The sequence below is a fragment of the Ambystoma mexicanum genome, chromosome 10, assembly GCF_040938575.1.
Source record: "Ambystoma mexicanum isolate Mex_15411 chromosome 10, UKY_AmexF1_1, whole genome shotgun sequence".
Lineage (NCBI taxonomy): Eukaryota > Metazoa > Chordata > Amphibia > Caudata > Ambystomatidae > Ambystoma > Ambystoma mexicanum.
The window spans coordinates 1,198,689,497-1,198,707,875 of NC_090932.1; the positions used below are offsets into that span (position 1 = coordinate 1,198,689,497).

An 18,379-nucleotide genomic window follows, 5' to 3' on the forward strand; every position below is an offset into this window, starting at 1 on the left:
GTACAGATCCTTAGTTTCTCTGGAAGAAATCCTCAATCTTGTTGCTTAGTACACTGAGTAAATGTGCATCTAATAAGCATGAGGGTGACAGCCTCCATGATGTTACCAATAGTGTCACAGGTGAGTGATCAGAAATAGTTCTAGGGTATACCATGCACTTTCGGACTTGTGCCATCAGCCCCACACAGGCCAGCCAACAATCAATCCTGAAGTGTGCATCATGGACCGACGAATAATCGGTATATTCACGTATATGCGGGTTATGGTCTTTCCATACATCCAACAATTCAATTTGCAGCATAATTGGTCTTAGCAATAGACCTTTGTTAGTTATGTTGCGTTGGGTATCTCTTGATCAGTCCAGTTCACAGTCCAGGATGGTATTGAAAGATGGTATGATCGGGGAGTGGTTCCCCCCAAGTAGGATCTCCAGTATCTGCCCATAGTATTGAGGGTCATCGAGATTTAGGCCATACGTGTTATCCAATACCACATCTACTCCTGAGATCTTTCCCCATAGAATCACATATTTCCCTAGCAGGTCTATGCTCCGCCTATCTTCCTGAAAGGGTAATGACCAGCGTATAAGTGTCATCACTCCTCTAGCCAGACTTGAGTAATCAGTATAACCCCTTTGGTTTCCCCACCTGTGTGCAAAGTCCTTATTCAGTGCCCGTTGGGCATGGGTTTCTTGCCTTGTAGCATCACTACTAGGGGAATAGCGGTTTATATATGCCAATACTTTCCTTCCCTTGATAGGGTTGATCAGGCCACGGACATTTCATGATAAGGGAATCTCCTCACCTATATTGACCCATTTGCTTCATATAATAAACACTTCTTTTTGTGTAGTTAACAGGGGTTCGGTTCCTGTGTTTATTTGGAGATACATCTGCACTTTTTATAAACATATAAACATTACTTCATACTTATTCACCATACCAATCATTCGGTAATCGCATCCATCATTGACCCCAACTAGATGGACATCTTCCCTCCCCTCCCTCCCTCCTCATCTTCCGCAACTTGACGATGCATCCCAAAATAAACTGTGGAAACCTCCTAGGGTGCATTGTAAGTAGCGAAGTAGCTGTGCAACCCGCTGCCATGTGAGCAACTGGTCCCAAATTTATTAGTATTGTACACCAGTGTATATATGTGACAGGTGGATCTGATTCAGTGTTGGGGAGAATTCTCATTTATGGCTAATTTCCCTTACCCAGTGAGTCCCTCAGCAGCTTTGCTGGATTTCTGGGGTTTATTTTTTTCCACCTGGTAAGAGTGTGAGCCTTTTTCCCACTCTTACAGTGTACTTTTTGTGTGTGTTGTACTTTTTGTGCTCATGGGCTGGGGAGTGTCACCAACTCCGTAGGCATCAACTTGTTACTTGTGTGTCACACAGCACCTTTAGTGCAGTGACACAGGAATGTCTTTTAGACTTCCCGCGTGAACTCCATTTCTGGGGATGACTACTATCCCCCAGAAACATGTAAAGTCACCATTGGCTTTACTAGTCCTTTTTTAATAATACAGATCCAGTACAAGCCATCCTACCATGGAGTACTGGAGGGGAATATATTTCCCCTGTCCTTCTGTACCTCAAGGGGCACTTTGTGTCCCTCTTACCGACTCGACATGGCTGGTGGCAGTGGTTACTATCATTTTTACACAGATTCCCGTGTTAGTGTTCGTGCTGTTGTGACAGACGTGAACATAAAACCCGCTACCCCATATTATTTTTATCTTGGGTCCTAGCGTGGTTTTTTGCCATTTCGTGTTGGAAAGGTCTTTCTTGTTGTTTGCTTTTCGCGCCAAACCAGGTTTGGTTTCTTTGTTCGCCGTCATTTGGTGGTCTTCTGCAAAGAAGCCCTCCTTTGGCATCTGGGTGTCTAGGTGGGCTGAATGTCAGGGAGGGGTTTAGTCACCCCCTGCACAGGGTCTCCTTGGAGACCCATGTCGCACTTTGTGTTGATTGGCTAAGGTGGTTGTCTGGGCTGGACAACCCCCCCACTGTGTGATTGACAGCCATGCTGTGTGAATGGGGGATTTTGGCATAAAAGGCAGGACTCTTGGGCTGGAAGTCAGTCGCCACTGGAACTACAAAAACCGAAGAGAAGCGGAGAAGAAGACGGCTAATGCATCTCCTGGCTCCCAGTGAAGCCCTGCTGCAGTCCTGAGCTATCTAGCCTTCAATGACAGAGAAGATCCAGTCCGGAGTCTTCTTCCCTTGAGCTGGTGGGATCAACCAGCTCACCTTCAACAGCCAGAGAATCCTCTTCTGGGTCGAAATCGCTGCACACATCTGTAGTGGTCCGGATAGCCATCTGAAGAGCCCTCTCCTGCTTTTAAGGGGCACACCTTTTATTAATCGTTGCTTTGCTGCTGCTGGCCTCATTCCTGGGTAGTGCAGATCGCTCCAGACGTCGTCCTTCTTGTTCCCACGACTGAAGCTTCAGGAACTGTGAGTCTGCAGGAACAACTGCTGTGGCACCAGCTCTCTTCATCCGAATAAGGTACTGTGTCCATTTGGTCGTTCTCTCCATCCGACCTTGAGGAATCGGGGTGAACCCTTTTCCTTGCCAAAGGCTTGTCCTTTCTTTCTTCCGTTTTATAACTTTTCCCTCCCTTTGACAATATCCAGTACCCCTGGCAACGCTAAATCGTGAACTGTTCTAACCGTGTGATCCCCGACAACAGAGCCCCTGATCCATTTGACACTGGTGCAGGCCTATTGACTTTATCTGCCTCTTAGAACACGTCCCCTGATTCTATTGCCTTGACAAAAGTATTGCCTATGATTTTTATCCACTATTCCCTTGTTTGAATTCTATGTGCTAAGTGTGTTTGACTTCGGTTACTTTTCTTCCCGCGGGTACGCGTTATTTTCGTAAGACTGAACTGTCATTACTATCAAAAAGTGATCGCATATTAACCCACGGTAACCTCTTTGTTTCGCAACACCGGTCTGTCAAATTCTATTGTACTTACCTTGAATTGACCTGAACCAGTGGAATTGGTTGTGTGTAGTATTTTTAGAGTGTGGTTCTATTTAATAGAAGTGACGTGTTTTGTGAACAGATGGTTTAAATATAAATGTACTTATATTTTTTAACCAGAAACCTTGAGTCAGTGTTTGTTTGAGTCACAGTAATTGTAGTCCTTCGGGTAATCTCTATTACTGCTTATTTGCTCTTGAGATAAGTCTGGCTGCTCAGCCATCGCTACCACTTTACTGTGTAGTACACGCTTGTACCAAAGGTGCAATTGTACTACCACTTGTAGTCTTAATTGTATGTAGTGTTCCCTAAGGGTACTGCATATGATTCTCCCTAACAGTCCGTATCAGTGCCACTCAATCGGCAGTCTCGGCGTCCAGCTCGTCGTTATGTGGTTGAGGGTTGCGATTCCGATCGTGACCTGGAAGAGGAATTGTAGCCTCCACGTATGCCATTGCCTCGGATGGGTTCTCAATGAAATGTGCCTGGCCTCTGTGTTGGATTATGAGCGCAGCCGGGAACATCAGGGCGTACGGCACTTGTCTGGTTCATAATAGTTTCTTGATGGAGTCATAGCATTTACGTAGAGATTGTACATTGGCTGCAAAATCTGGGTAGATGTGAATTTCATGAGACTCGTAGCGAAGCTTGCCTTGTTCCCTGGACAATCGCAATATGAGGTCCCTGCCTCGATAATTGAGTAGCCTCGCTATAATGGTACGAGGTGGGGGAGCCCCTGGTTTAGGGTTAGGAGCAAGTACTCGGTGGGCCCTTTTCACCAAGAATCGTGGGGAGAACTTTGTGGGGTCAAATAATGCTTTTGGTAGATCCTAAGTGAAGGTTTTCATGTAGCCCCTTGCATGCCGCCTCAGGTATTCCTATTATCCGAACATTATTCCGCCTTGAACGCGATTCTAAATCATCGGATTTAGTACAAATCTTATTGACCTCCATTTTCAGTTGTTATGTTGAAGTCATGTCTGTCGATCCTGTCCTCTGTTTCACCAATTTTGGTTTCTGCCTCGTTTATGCGACCACTTTCTTTCTCCAATTTGGATTTTAATGAGCCAACGGTGGCTACAATGTCGTCCAGCTTGATATTCACAGCCAGAAAGCCGCTCTGCATTGCTGTTAATAAATGTTTGTTGCAAGTATAACAGGAGGTCGTGGCTTGCTTGTCTTTAATGGCCGAATTTACAGTTCTCGGTGCCCTGGTGGGGGTATTGGTGAATGACCCCATTGGCCCTTTCCCTTTTACCTCCAGTTCCTTTCATCATGTTCTTCACTTTAGTAGGTGTTGTTGGCTTTCTGGGTTACCTGTCAAGTAGACCAGATTTCTGGCCACCAAGAATGTCTGTAGTGGATGTAGATTGACACTGGGGGTCTGTATTTGAGTCACTTGCCCAGTGCGCTGGTATTACTCCTCCCGTTCGGTGACACTGTGTGTTCAGCTGCCAGGTAACACGATAATCCTCAACGCAGTGTGAACAGAGTGGATGCGTTTGCAGCGTCTGTGCTCCGGGCTGAATTGATGGGCTCTGTTGATTTTATGCGAGTCGCCAACTATTATTAATGATGCCTAAACCATGATCTAGTTCCAGAGGACAAGCAGAAACATACGATTTATATGCACCATGAATCCAGGGTCAGCCTAATGTAAGTTTGTTTGCTGCCCCATCTGTCTGCATTCATGTAGTACTACAGTATCCGGGAGTCGGAAAAGTGCAACAAACGGACCATCCACTCAGAAAAGGCCAATCTGGGTCATCAGTACTTGCATGTCTGATACAGTAGGTCTAAGGATGATTTTTCTGAACGGTAGCAACCACAGCACAGAGCAAATCCATGTTCCCAAAAGCCTCAGACATTAGTGTTGTTGTTTGCGGCGTTTTGTGGTGAAGGCTGCTCCCCCTCTGTGGAATCAGCTAATAACGAGTAGTGTGGCATGCATAATAATACTGTGGGCTTCCCATATCCGATCTCCCGGTATCTCAAGTTTCCGAGTAGGTGCAGTAACACAGGGTTATCCAACTTTTATTATTACTCTAGTGAAAAACCAGGTACCTCAAGTAGCTGATCTAGTTAGTGTCTACTGTTTCAGGAGGCACTTCAGGGTACTACCAATGTGTATTTGTTGTGCCACGCTCAGCGTGGTTTAACTAGAATGTTAATACGAATGTCAGCCCTCCGCTCATCTTACCCTCTCAACGGTTCAACGTTCTGTAGTAGAAATGCCGGGTGGTATCTAGCATTGCAGGATATGTTCATACAGTGTGTGTTACAGCCCTCTCCTCATATTCATGCCGCTGTTGCTGTTTGGAGGTGCAGCCAGTCAATTCCACCGGCGTTCCACAGTGCCAGCCTTGCATGTTTCACTACGCGTTCTCTGCGCTCAAGCAGGCGAGCATGGTTCTCAGAATACAAATTTTGACTCTTGCCGGCAATGAGGCGTTACGGGCAGTGTCCAGGTTACTTTTCCGTTGGCTAGAAGTTTACAGCCTGCGGACTCGGCCCGGCCCGCAGCCGGACAGACCAGCGCGCCTGTAGCCGTCATGCGGTCGCTCCTCCTCCTCCCTCAGCCTCCACTTACAACAGTGTACCGCTAGGTTCCCAACTCAAGGTTTTACAGGATTCTTGGACCGCTTGTGCCCTGGTCCGCCTGCCGCACAATGGGACCTTCCAGATACAATTTGGTGGTGTAAATCAGGATTTCCAGTGTACCAGGATCTTGTGGTGCCAGAGCTCTCGAATTAGGCTTCCATCTTGTAGCTGCTCAGCAGCGCCCCCTCCGAATTTCCCAGGTTTGACACCATCTTATGATGCAGACGTACATAAATTGTAGGGGGACAACAATGATTTGACCATTTGTGATCTCTTCCCAGTTGGGGTATTCGTGTCCCTAGATGAGTTTCTCAATAAACTTGGCAGCAGTTCATTATGATATTGCAAAGTTACTGGTTGAGAGCAGCAGTGAAATTGTTGTGGTCAATGTTTCTGCATGAACCGGAGACCCACCCACTTATAGATGCAATCGTAACAGGTTGTAAACCCAGGTGCTTAGTGTCTGAACTAAACTTTCTGCTCCTCAACCCGCCCCTGCACCAACATCTGTTGGGCCCCCCTCGGTTGCCCCCACCCATCCCCTCTCCTCCCTCTACCCTGTCTCACCTGATGAGGTCTGTAGACAAGTCCAATCTATGAAAGCCTCTTCCAAAAAGGTGGACCCCTGCCCCTCCAAAACCATCAAGGACAATATTGACAGTCTCGCTCCAGCCTTGGCCGATCTATACAACCTCTCTTTCGTCATTGGAGTTTTACCCTCTCCTCTCAAGTACTCCCTTGTGCACCCTCTACTAAAAAGAAATGCCGACCTGTCCATTCCGGCAAACTATCGCTCAATCTCCATCACCCCTTTTCTGGGAAAATTCCTGGAGAAGCTGGCTATCAATAAACTTACCCTCCATACTGAATCTCTTGGTTGTCTCCATGACCATCAGTCTAGCTTTAGAGCATCAAGATGCACAGGAACTGCTCTTCTGAACACCCGTGAGGACCTGCTCTCAAATCTTGACTCTCTAACGCTCCCTCTGTACTCATTCTTCTCAATCTCTCTTCTGCCTTCGATATGGTAAACCACAACATTCTGATCACCCGTCTCTGTGATACCCTGGGCATCACAGATCAGGTTCTGGCGTGGTTTGCCTCCTTTCTGTCTGACTGGCCCTCCCAGGTGGAACTCTCGCCCTTTCTCTCTCTACCACTGTCTCTACTTGTGGTGTCCTCCACAGATCGAACATTTCCCCCTGCCTCTTCAATATCTACATAGTTCCCTTGGCACACAGGATCTCTCCCTTTAACTCTAACTTTCAATGTTATGCGGAAGACACGCAGCTCTCTTTTAGGCTACCCTCGGCCTCCTCACTCATCCCTGACTGCCCATCAAGAATTTAGGCTTGGTGTGCTGCTAACGATCTCTGTCTTAATAACAGTAAGACAGAGATGGTACTCATTGGGAGCCCTGCTCGTGCTGTCTCACTGGCCTGCCTCCCTTGGCCCTGCGCCCACAACTACCAATGAAGCAAAAAATCTTGGGGTCATCTTCGACTCCACTCTCTCCATCTCTTCTCACAGCTCAGACATCTCTAAAAAGTCCAACTACCAACTACATCTCCTCAGAGGTATTCGACCTTTTCTCACTTCCCCCGGAGGCTCATCACCTCGAGAGCCCTGGTTCTCTCTAGGCTGGACTATTGCAACAGCGTTTATCTCAATCTTCCTACTTCTACTCTCCGTCCTCTACAACACATCCAGAACAGAACCGCAAGACTTATCCTTGGCCTCAAGCCCTGGGACCGCATCTCTCCAGCGCTGAAATCCCTACACTGGCTCCCAGTAGCTGCAAGGATCAAGTTAAAGACCCTCTGCATAATCCGCAAGATTTTCTGGGGCCAGGGCCCGCATGATCTACAACGCTCTTTTCCTAAATTCTCTCCCTCTAGTGTCCTCAGCTCGGCCATCTCCAACTCTCTGCGGGTGAGCCGCTTTCACAAACAGAGATTTGGGCTGAATCTTTATCCTCTGCAGGTGCCTCCCTCTGGAACAGCCTCCCTGCCTGTCTCCGTCTTAAGCCAGAGCACCTTAAGTTCCGGAAACTCCTCAAGACCCTCCTTTTCTCTTCCTCCTTCTCTCTCCCTTTCCCTTGCTAACCTCCTTTCTTTTGTCTCCACCCTCCTTCTCCTCCATAAGTCTGTTCTGTTTTTGCTGATTGGTTGCCAGGGTCACCTCCAGAGCCTACAGGTCCCAGGCTCCCCCGCCTGTCTTTTTGCACTTCACTCGGGCGCGCTGCACTTTGTACAGCTCTACTGCACTTTCAGCTTGCACTCCATGAGCGGGGCAACCACTCTGCACTTAACCCACGGCCCTGCTGGACCGACTCCTTTTGTTCCCCTCCCCAACCCCTCTGTCCCTGCACCTCCGTCTGTACGTATGCATGACCCAAATGTACTAGGATCAGTTAGTTTATCGGTCATGTCCTGTCCTCCCTTACCCCCCACAGCCGTTATTCGTTCCCTAGCTGGGTCGCAACTGTAACATTTCATGCACTCGCATTAGGAGAAATGTCGTCCGGTCTAGTATGCTAGTTTTTTTGTTAGATCATTCAGAATCTTCAAGGCCTAAGAATGATTACTGTGTTCCTTTCCCGCCTTGAAGCGATTTGAAGCACTTCACCTGTGTATGAGCTCTGTATATAAATAATAAATAAATATGGATTTGTGTTGAGTGCTCAACCTTCACTTATTGATGTGAGACTCGGATGGGAGCAGGATTTAGGGTTTCAATTTTCACTTGTCCAATGGCAGAAATTGTGTTCACTTACAAAAGAAGTGTCAATATGTTCTCAATATAGACTTGTGCAATTTAAACTACTGAATCAATTACATTGTACTCTGGCGAAACTGCCAAATTATCATTGGGTGCCACAGATGATTGCATGAAGTGTGATTGATCACGGTGGATACTATCCACATGTTTTGGAATTGCTTATTTTTACCAGTTTCTGGGAAGAGGTGGTTTATACTTTACACAAGAAATTGAACATTCCCCCTGTATGCACGCCTGTTAAGAACCTCTTTGGAGACATAGGCAAGGTGTCTTTATCTCTCGATGACTCTTTAACATGTATTGTAGCCAAAAAATGCATAAAACACAATGGAAATCGGAAAGTGTCCCGACTCATGCTCAATGGTACCGAGATCTCATATTTTCTCCGGAGAGGGAGGAAATGTATATTAGCACAGTGCCTTTGATGTGTAGGCCCAAACACATTTGGACTCCTTTACATGAAAGTTGATTTTAGAATTGTTCCCACCTGCATTAGAAGTATACCCAATTTTATTTAGAAGTTACACCCAATAGCCTCTCTGAGAAAGTTGAATTAAGAACTGTTCCCACTCGCAACTGGATCTGTACCCCGCACCCTCTCTGAGAAAGTTGCATTAGAATTGCTCCCTCTTGCAATTAGAAGTGTATCCAACGGCATTTTAGGAGTGTACCCAATTGCTTTTAGAAGCTGCACCCAATAGCTTATCTGAAAATTGAATTTAGAACTGTTCCCACCTGCATTTAGAAGTGTACCCAGTTACACTTGAAAGTTGCACCCAATAGCCTCTCTGTGAAAGTTGAATTCAGAATTGTTCCCACCTGCATTAGAATTATACCCAATCTTAATTAGAAGCTGCACCCAATTAGCCTCTCTGAGAAAGTTGAATTAAGAATTGTTCCCACCAACATTTAGAAGTGTACCCAATTGCATTTAGAAATTGCACCCAATAGCCTCTCTGAGAAAGTTGAATGTAGGACTGTTCCCACCTGCATTTAGAAGTACACCCAACTACATTTGAAGTTGCGCCCATTAGCCTCTCTGAAAAGTTGCTCAACTCAGTAGTATACCCAACTGCATTAAGAAAGTGTACCCAATTGCATTTAGAACTGTACCAAGTTGCACTTAGAAGTATACCCAATTGCTTAGAAGCACCAATTAGTCCTCGACTAGTTGAGCCCAGAAGTGTACCTATAAGTGTGAGTCACCGACCCTAGAACTACAATCAGAAAACCCTCCCAAATCAACCCAAAGCTCACACCAATCATGAGCGCACCAACTCCACCAGTGCCCATCAGAAACCCAAGACCACTCATCTCCTGAACCCCACTGCCGACCCGCCAGCACTGCCCATGCCCGCTCCCCCCACTACCACACCCCACCCTGCAATCACCCACCCCCCGCCTTGCCATCATACCCCTGCCACCCCCCCCCCCTCTGACCCGCCTACCCTCTCTCACACCAATCGCAGCAAAGAAAGCGTGCGGACCGGACAAGTGTGCGGACTGGACAAGGGTGTGAACTAGACGATGATAATGACTGGACGAATGTGTGGAGCGGACAAGTATGAGGAACGGACGAATTTGTGCAACGGACGATACTTAATATGCTTTGGAATGAAGGAAACACTTGAAAACATACATCATACCACACCCCATGCTTACTCTCCCCCTTACACCACCACTCATCTAGAACACAGAGATACTATGACACCATTCGGTATAACTGTTCTCATATCTACATTCTCCCGCTTACTCCACATCACTCTAAGTAATCATTGCTGGTTTCACCCCCCCCAGCCAGGCGTTCTCCTCAGGCCTAAAGCAGCCACACTCGTTCTGGGTAAAACCGACCAGAGCGAACACATACTCCTGACCGCTCAACCACCACACCTACAGCTAAGAAGCAGCTACCACTCGATTTCCGCACCAGCTGCACACATACCTGGTGCGCACACGCACTTTTGGACTCCCTCTACTCTCTCTACTGACCTGAACTTCGGTTCCCAAGGGCGTTCAACCTACCAGCGCCTTCAGACCATACCAATGGTATATAAGGCGCTATATAAATGCAACATAACATAACATGCCTATCTTGCATTGTCCACATAACTCTGTGCATATGAGTATCTGATGCTCAAGGACTCTGTTTTTGCTTCTGTAGAACGATGCATAGTCAATGCAATGATCCTTTGATGGTACAAGATTTTGTTTATGTTCATATGTGATAGTCCACTGTTCATGTTTGTATCTCTGTGCTTACAGTCTGCCCTGTTCGTTTGTTTTTCTTTTGTCTTTTCATTAAAGTTATTAAAAAAAGAAATGTACTTGCCTTTATTTACTTGCATGCAGTTTATTCACTTGTATATGTGTCCACCATAAACTCACTTATAATTTGCTCTCTCTAATCTCTTACAGCTGGTCATGGAATACTGTTTGGGGTCAGCCTCAGATTTGTTGGAAGGTATGGAATCAAATATTTCATTTCACACAGGTTTTTCCTGCATTGTTGTAACATTCCATTTGACCAATTTGTAATGTAATGAAACGTATAAAGCGCAACTAAGGCCCTCAGGAGTCCAGGCGCTAAACACTAAGCGGACATTCAAGTGGGGAGAACCCTAGCAGTTTAAAAAAGGAACTATTAAAAGAGAGGTCTTAAGTGCCCTATCAAATGGCAGATACTCTTCAGTTTTCAAAGATGCAGGGAGCCCATTCCATAGGGTAGGAGCAAGCACCGACAACATGTGACCACCCAGACGGCCTCACCGGTACCTCTGTACTTTAAGGAGTGCCCGGGAAGATAAACAAAGGCATCTAGTAGGACAGTGGCACTCCACCTTGTTATTCAAGTAAATAGCACCCGTACCGTGAAGTGCCCGATGAGTAACACACCAGGTTTTGAACTCAACACAGGCCTTTACCGTTAACCAGTAAAGTTGACGCAACAAGACTGCAGATGGGGTCATCCTAGTGGCATTCAGGGCCAGCATGGCTGCTGTACTGACATTTTGAGTACTTTAAGCCGCTGAATTTGATGTTAAGGTTGCCCTAAGTAAACCCCTTTACAATAGTCCAGCAAACCCATAATCACTGAAGTAAATTCCTTTGACCGGCAGTCAGCAGGGATAAATGGCAGTATCTTTCTCAATACTTTAAATTTTCCAAAGCCAGTATTACAAACAGCCACAGTCTGGGCTTCACGAGAGCCGTTCGAAGGAAGCCTCGCCCCTAGGCTTTTCACTGACCTTCTGGTAGTCTGGCAGAGGCCAAGAGAGTTAGGTCAGAATTGGGAACACGAAGAACTGCTAGCACCTGTGGGCCCAACACAAGAACCTTGTTTTTTTCCCCATTGAGTTTCAACCAGTTGGAAGACATCCACCTGCCTATAGTGGATGGACAGTTTCTCAGTTTATATGGGGGCTCATTAGTGGGGGGAGTCCAGACGGAACACCTATTGTGTATCATCAGCTTAACTATAAAATAGAACCCCAGACTCGCAAATGAGATCTGCCCGTGGAGACAGGTACAAATTGAACAAAAGAGTCATCATGGCTGATCCCTGGGGCATACCAAAGGGAAGAGAAAAAGCAGGGTGGGATCAACAAGCCTGAAACGAGACAGTTTAGGCGCGTTCCGCAAGAAACTACTTAAACGATGCCAACAGTGCCCCTGCGATCCCTACCTGCTCCAGGCGGGCCAACAGAATGCTGTGATCCAAAGTGTCAAAGGCTGGAGACGGGTCAAGGAGAATCAACACTAGAATTCCCCCCCCCACCACGGTCCTGAAGAAGTGCAAGATCATCCAGGAGTGAGACAATGACTGATTCTGTGCCCATTCGAGGCCTAAACCTGATTGAAACAGATGCAGACAGTTGGTAACTTCCTAGAAATTAGAAAAAGCGGAGTGATCACAGCCACCATAAGCTTCATCAAGACCGGCAACAGGGATATGGGCCAGTAATTAAGTTCCATTTAATTATTTCTATATATGTAGTTTGCATGACCAAAAGACCGATTATTTTTTTTTCCATTATTTCTTTTTATTAATTTTTTTATTTTGATTTTTGGCCGATTTTCGGCGGCCTACAAAAATCAAGAGTGAATTATTTCACCCCCCAACACCCATGCTTCCCGGATTTAGTTCAAATCGGGGGTTTTCAAAACCTAGGACCCACCGTCACCCTCCCCTCCCAACACCCCCCCCCACTAAAACGCACATAAACACACACCCAACACACACATAGCCACTTACCCGTTCTCCTTCCTGGCCACTTCCGAGTCTTGGTGTGCCTGTCAGCCCTTGCACGCACTCGTGTGCGACGCAGGGGCTGACGATTCAATTTAGAAAGACTACTCTGTGCGGTCACAAAGCAGTCTTTCTAAATTATAATTTTTTGTCTGTCTTTTTAAAAAGGTCTCTTGACCTAAGACCGGTAATTATCCACTAGATTAGGGCCAAGATGAGGTTATTTTTGGATTGGAGTAACCAGCAAATGCTTCAGGGAAGTGTTTATCTCCCCTGAAGAGGAGGAGTACTGCAAAGCCGCTGTAAACCTAGAAATAGCCTTCAGAGGGAACGCTTTGAGAATGTGAAGAGGAACAAGATCACGGGGGGGGGGTCTATTTGAGCAGATTCAAAGTCCTGACAACGGTTATATCATCCATAGGTTCCAGCTTGAAAATACCTGTTAGAATAGGTGTAACTAGCACCATAGAAGAACTAGCCATCGGAGCGTCAGTCCCAAGTACTTGGCTTTTATCATTGATGGCTTGCCGAATACAGCTAATCTTGTCTGAGAAAAAAACATTAATAGCATCACATTGTGCTTGAGAGTCAGGTGTATTCTCAGTCAGCTTTCGGGGAGGAGCAGAACGCTCTTTTGCGACTTTAAAAGCTCCAGAGAGGAGCCGGCAGCTTCTGTGATCCGGTTAGCATAAAATTTGCATGTTTCTGCAACAATCATCTTATGATAAATAATACTGCCTGCTTGTAGGCATTACGAGCTTCCTGGCTATAGTTTGTCTGTCACTTCCACTTCAGGCGGCGGCAGACTTGTTTATAGGTCCGCAGACTGATAGTAAACCAGGGCACAGTCAGCTTAGATCGTCTGATACGAGACTCCACTGGGGCTAAAGATTCTGCAACCTTTATCAAGGTATTAAGCAGGGCAGTACACAGATCTTGCCCATCCACCGCTATAAATTGATTGTTTGCAACAGCATTTCATTTTAGTTTGTGAAACATGTTAGCTGTGTGCTGGCAGTTCTAATCTAAAATGTACAGAAATAATGCGTGAAATAGCCATTGTGCCTTCTTTATCTCATTCCGCAGACAACTCTTGACTATTCCCTTTAGACTATGTATGCAGTAAGCCTGGTTTTCCAGTAATGAGCCCATTTTCATCTTCCTACATGCACTTTTAGCGTAGCATGAATCACTGCCTGCGTCTACACTAAACGCCCACAGCTTGTACTTCACATACTCATACGCCCCGTCCCATTTCCTCCATCCTTGAGGGCGTCCCCCAACATGGGGACGGTACCCTTACCTTTGGCAGCGAACAAAAATGAGCTTCCCCTTTTAAATTAAGTTTAGCACGTGGGGGCGTGCCGTGGGAACACCCAACGGAGAACCCGCCCTCCAGTGCCTCACCTCAGTCCCTTTTTCCACACGGATGGTGTCGCACCTGGCAGCCTTTTATTAGCGCTCTGCTTGCTCCCCTTTGTTTTTTTAATTCATATTTCACTTCCCGTCAGTGCCTCACCTCCCCAGCGCATGTAGGCTGCAGGAGGATTCACAAGGTGTGCGTCTTGGGACCGCTCGTTCCTGGCCTCAGACCCCTATGCACTCTGTCTTGGGGCCTGACCACTGCTAGTACTCCTGTGCGGACTACAGAGTTCTCGGTCACAGGGTATTGAAGAATCAGTTGTCGCGGTGAAGGGAGAGCTTCCACACTCTTCTCCCCCCTCTCTGGCTTAAGGATTTCGTCCCCGGGTCCTCTCGTCAAGACACATCCACACAGCGTGGAGACATCTTCCCGGGGGTTCCCACAGATCAGGGTTCCTCCCATTCAGGTTATGGAAGGCCCGAGGCCTCGGAGGCTACCACCTACCAAGCCAAGGGGCCAGGGTGCTCTTCTGGGCAGTCTGGGGACAAACCTGAGGCCTTCCAGCCTTCTAGTTCCCATGCTGGGAGGTCCAGGGATCCTACCAGGTTGTCCTTGGATGGACGATCAGGCTCGTCCTCTTCTTCTGATCGAGTGCCACCTCCAAGAGTCGTTCTACGGCTAGTTCCAGCACGGATACCGGCACAGGTGCCGAGGGCTCATCTACCGGAGCACGCTCTGAGGCCGTCATACAGGGCGTTTCGACTACCGGCCATCTGGCTGAGAGCTCAGCGCCTACCAGAGGGCTTTCTGAAGTCGACGTCTCTACTTTGGGCGCAAAACCCAAGCTGCATCTTCTTGTGTCCTAGGCCTCTCTTGGCTGCGGGACTTAACACCCTCCCACCCAGCGCATGGCTGAAGGATTAAAAATAGCGGCGCAGCAGGGGGCGTAGCCTGCCAGGCAGACAGCCATCTTGAATCCGGCTCACAGCCCGCCAGTGCTTTCCCCCAATGATGGTCCAGTTGCCTCTCCAAGGAGGACAAAGTCTTCAAGTCCTTGCGAAAGCGCTGTTACTCCAACTCAGGACTGCATCTGCTGCAGGCCAACTCAGAGGCCTTCTTGCCGCGGCTAACCAAAAGTAGGGGTCGAGATGAGAAGGACTGCCTGGATGCCCGCCACCCAGTTTTCATCTGACGTGCAAGGGCGGATCCTAGATCTTCCTTTTCGAGGGCGTGGACGTTCATCCACTGACGACGAACTTTCAAAGAAGAAAAGCTCCACTCAAACTGCCAAGTCCTTGGCCACACTGACAAAGCCGGGTTCATAAATCCTGCCCTCAGTCCTAGGGTAGGACCTTGTTCATACCTTGATCTTTTCCGGCTTCAAGGGTTTCAGAGGCCGTAGTATGCTGAGGCCTGCCAGGTCGCCCAGCGACAACGTAAGAAAGCAGCAGAGGACATTGCGCTGGTTTTTCCACTTCCCCTTCTTTGCCCCTGCATCTGACGCTAAGAAGCAGTGACGTCAGGGTCGGGGAACACAGCTTGTCTGTGGGGGGCCGTTTGGCTCTGTTCCAGGACACCTAGAAGCGTCTTTTTAGCAACCTGTGGATCCTAGCCGTTCTTCTACCATCCTCTCCTCCTCTTTGTCAGGTCGGGTGCCCAGCTCATTTACGGGAGGTCCTTTCTCTCAGTGATGTAGGTGATAGAACCTGTCCCTCTTCTAGAAAGGGGCTTCGGTTACTATTCCAGGATGTTTGTGGCACCCAGGAACAGCAGGGCTGCCCTGAGGGTAGTCCTGGACCTGTAATTTCTAAATCTGTCTTTACCACTGGGGGTCAAAATGTTTACTCGTGCGCTCATAGCTGAGTCTCTGTGCGCATGGGGACTGGATGTGTTCCCAGGACCTCAAGGATGCACACCTGCATGTACCCATATATCAACCGCAACAGCTGTTTCTGCGGTTAACGATTATGTCATACCACTTCCAATACAAAGTGCTGCCCTTTGGCCTGAACTCGCCCCGCGCTTGAGGACCATCATCTGTACCAGTGTCTGGACGACTGGTTGGTGAGGTCGGGGTCTCCCAAAGGGTTGGTGTGCTCCTGCCAGAGATTGGCTCTTCATCAGCTGGAGTTTTTCCTCAACCAGAGGAAGTCGCAGTTATGCCAGTCTCAGGAACTGGTCTTCCTAGGGGTGCGTTGGAACACTACCGTTCAGCGTGTGTTCCCCATGTCAGAGAGGCTTATGTCCCTCCGCAAGGTGGTGGGGCACTTTCTGGCCAACTCAACCTCCTCGGCATGGTGGTTCCAGCACATTCTGGGCCTGATGGCCTCCTGTGTGCTGACTGTTCAGCACGCTCATCACAAGAAGATGCACCTCCAGCTCCACATGGTGGCCCACTGGGATCAGGAGACGGGGTCTCAGTCGGGCAGGATCCCAATACCACTGCTCCTTATGCCAGACCTTCACTGGTGGCTGATGGATCGCAATGTTTGTGGGAGCCCCCTTTATCCGGACGGAGCCTACCCTGGTGGTGACTACGGGCTCCTCTCTTTCGGGCTGGGGGCTACTCTGGAGGGCTATATGATTCATGGAGCATGGTCCAGGACGGAAGCCCTCCTATCAATCTGCTCGAGCTCAAGGTAGTGGACCTGGCCCTCAAATAATTTTGCCCCTAATCAGGGACAAGTCCGTTCTGGTCAGGACTGACCATTCTACTACAATGTTTCACCTGAACCAGCAGGGTGGCATCCGTTCCCCCCCTCTTCTGCATGGAGGCGGTTTCGATCTGGGAATGGCTCCTCACAGAGAGGATTTGGATTTGGAAATAAATTTTAAATAAAATAAAATAAGTGAAATAAATGTCTGCCGTCCACCTTCCTGGGCACAGCAATGCAGAAGTGCATCAGCTGAGTCGCTTGGGGTTCAACACATACGACTCCTTATTGCCCCTGTCCCAGCATTAGGGGTTCGCAGACCTGGACTACTTCGCCTCTCATCTGAATGGCCCCCATTTTGCCTCATGGGCAAGTCCGGGTCGGGGCTCACTGGAAGATGACTTTCAGGTGCGTTGGCATGGCTGCAGGTGTTACGCATTCCCGCCTCCCCCTTTGCTCCAGTGGACCCGCCACAAGTTTCCGGATTTCTGTGGGCTGCAACCTCTTCCTGGTTTCCACATCTGGCCTTCGAGACCCTGGTTTTCGGATCTTTTGCAGTTGTGCTCCCAGGGTTCCGTCCGTCTTTCGGTCCCCAGCAGGGGCTTCCTGATGCAGCAGGTTCTTGCCCAAGGTGGTCTCTCCGTTCCATCAGAATAAAGAGATCTGTCTGCCGGTGTTCTTCCCGAACCGACAGTCTGAGGCATAGAGCACCCTACATTCCTTGGACCTCAAGAGAGTTCTCAAGTTTTATCTTGGACAAAATCCTTCAGGAAGTGTGAGGCACTGTTTGTGACTTTTGGGGGATCCTCCCCTGGCTCTGTCATCCAAGGCTTCCATCTCCCCATTGGAGGGTCCAGGCCATCTCAGTGGCATACACGGCCATGGGCAAACCTGTTCTTGAGGGGATTCATGCCCATGCAGTCAGAGGTAAGGCCATGGCCATCGGGTGTCCGAGACATGCTTCTTGGGATGTCATCAGCAAGGCGGCCACTTCGACCCCTTCAGCCTTCTGTAAACTATTTGCTGGACACCAGCTCCAGGCGCAATGCAGAGTTTGGTCAAGCAGTTCTGAAGAACCTTTTTTCTTCATCCTAGATATGAGGCAGGTTTTCACAGCTCCACCCTATGGTCTTGTTCTGTGGAATCACCCACAAGGATGGTGTAAAGGGGACGGGACATACGAGTAATTCAAGTTACTAATTTTAGTGACTAGAGTACTCATAGTCCATAGTCCCCTTTCCTCCATACGTGTCTCCCACCTTCCCCCTGTAGTATGCCAATGGCTTATAGGTAATATGACTAGCCAGGTATCAAAGGGGACTGAGGTGAGGCACCGGAGGACGTGGCCTTGGCGGGCGTTCCCACGCCCTAGGCTGCACCCCACGCGTTATACTAAATTTAAAGGGGAAGAACATTTTTTCACTGCCAAAGGTCCCGGTACCATCCCCATGTTGGGGGACGCCCGCAAGGATGGAGGGAAAGCGAACTATGGAGTGTGTACTCTAGTCAATACAGTGAATAACTTAAATGTCTTCAACAATTCTAATAGAACCAAAACACTTTTTGTGGTCTTTAAGCAGCCACACTCTCATCTAGTCCTTTGATTGCAGCCCACACACTTAAAATCAGTGACCCGCAACACGAATCGCAACCATCGCACTGTAAGTGGACCCCAGGCTATTCATATGGAAATATATCTTTTGGTCGAATGTGGACTGGCCGAATTTAGTTTTTACCC

The 18,379-nt window shown here is 48.1% G+C and overlaps 1 protein-coding gene across 10 annotated transcripts in view; it reads left to right on the forward strand.

Moving 5' to 3' along the window:
* Positions 1–18,379, forward strand: part of TAOK3 (TAO kinase 3) — a 2,703,337-nt gene that overhangs the window by 848,409 nt on the left and 1,836,549 nt on the right. For all 10 annotated transcript variants that reach the window (XM_069619192.1, XM_069619190.1, XM_069619185.1 and 7 more), the window contains one exon: positions 10,794–10,839. In XM_069619192.1, the coding sequence (XP_069475293.1) occupies positions 10,794–10,839 (46 nt within the window). The remainder of the gene's footprint in view (positions 1–10,793; positions 10,840–18,379) is intronic.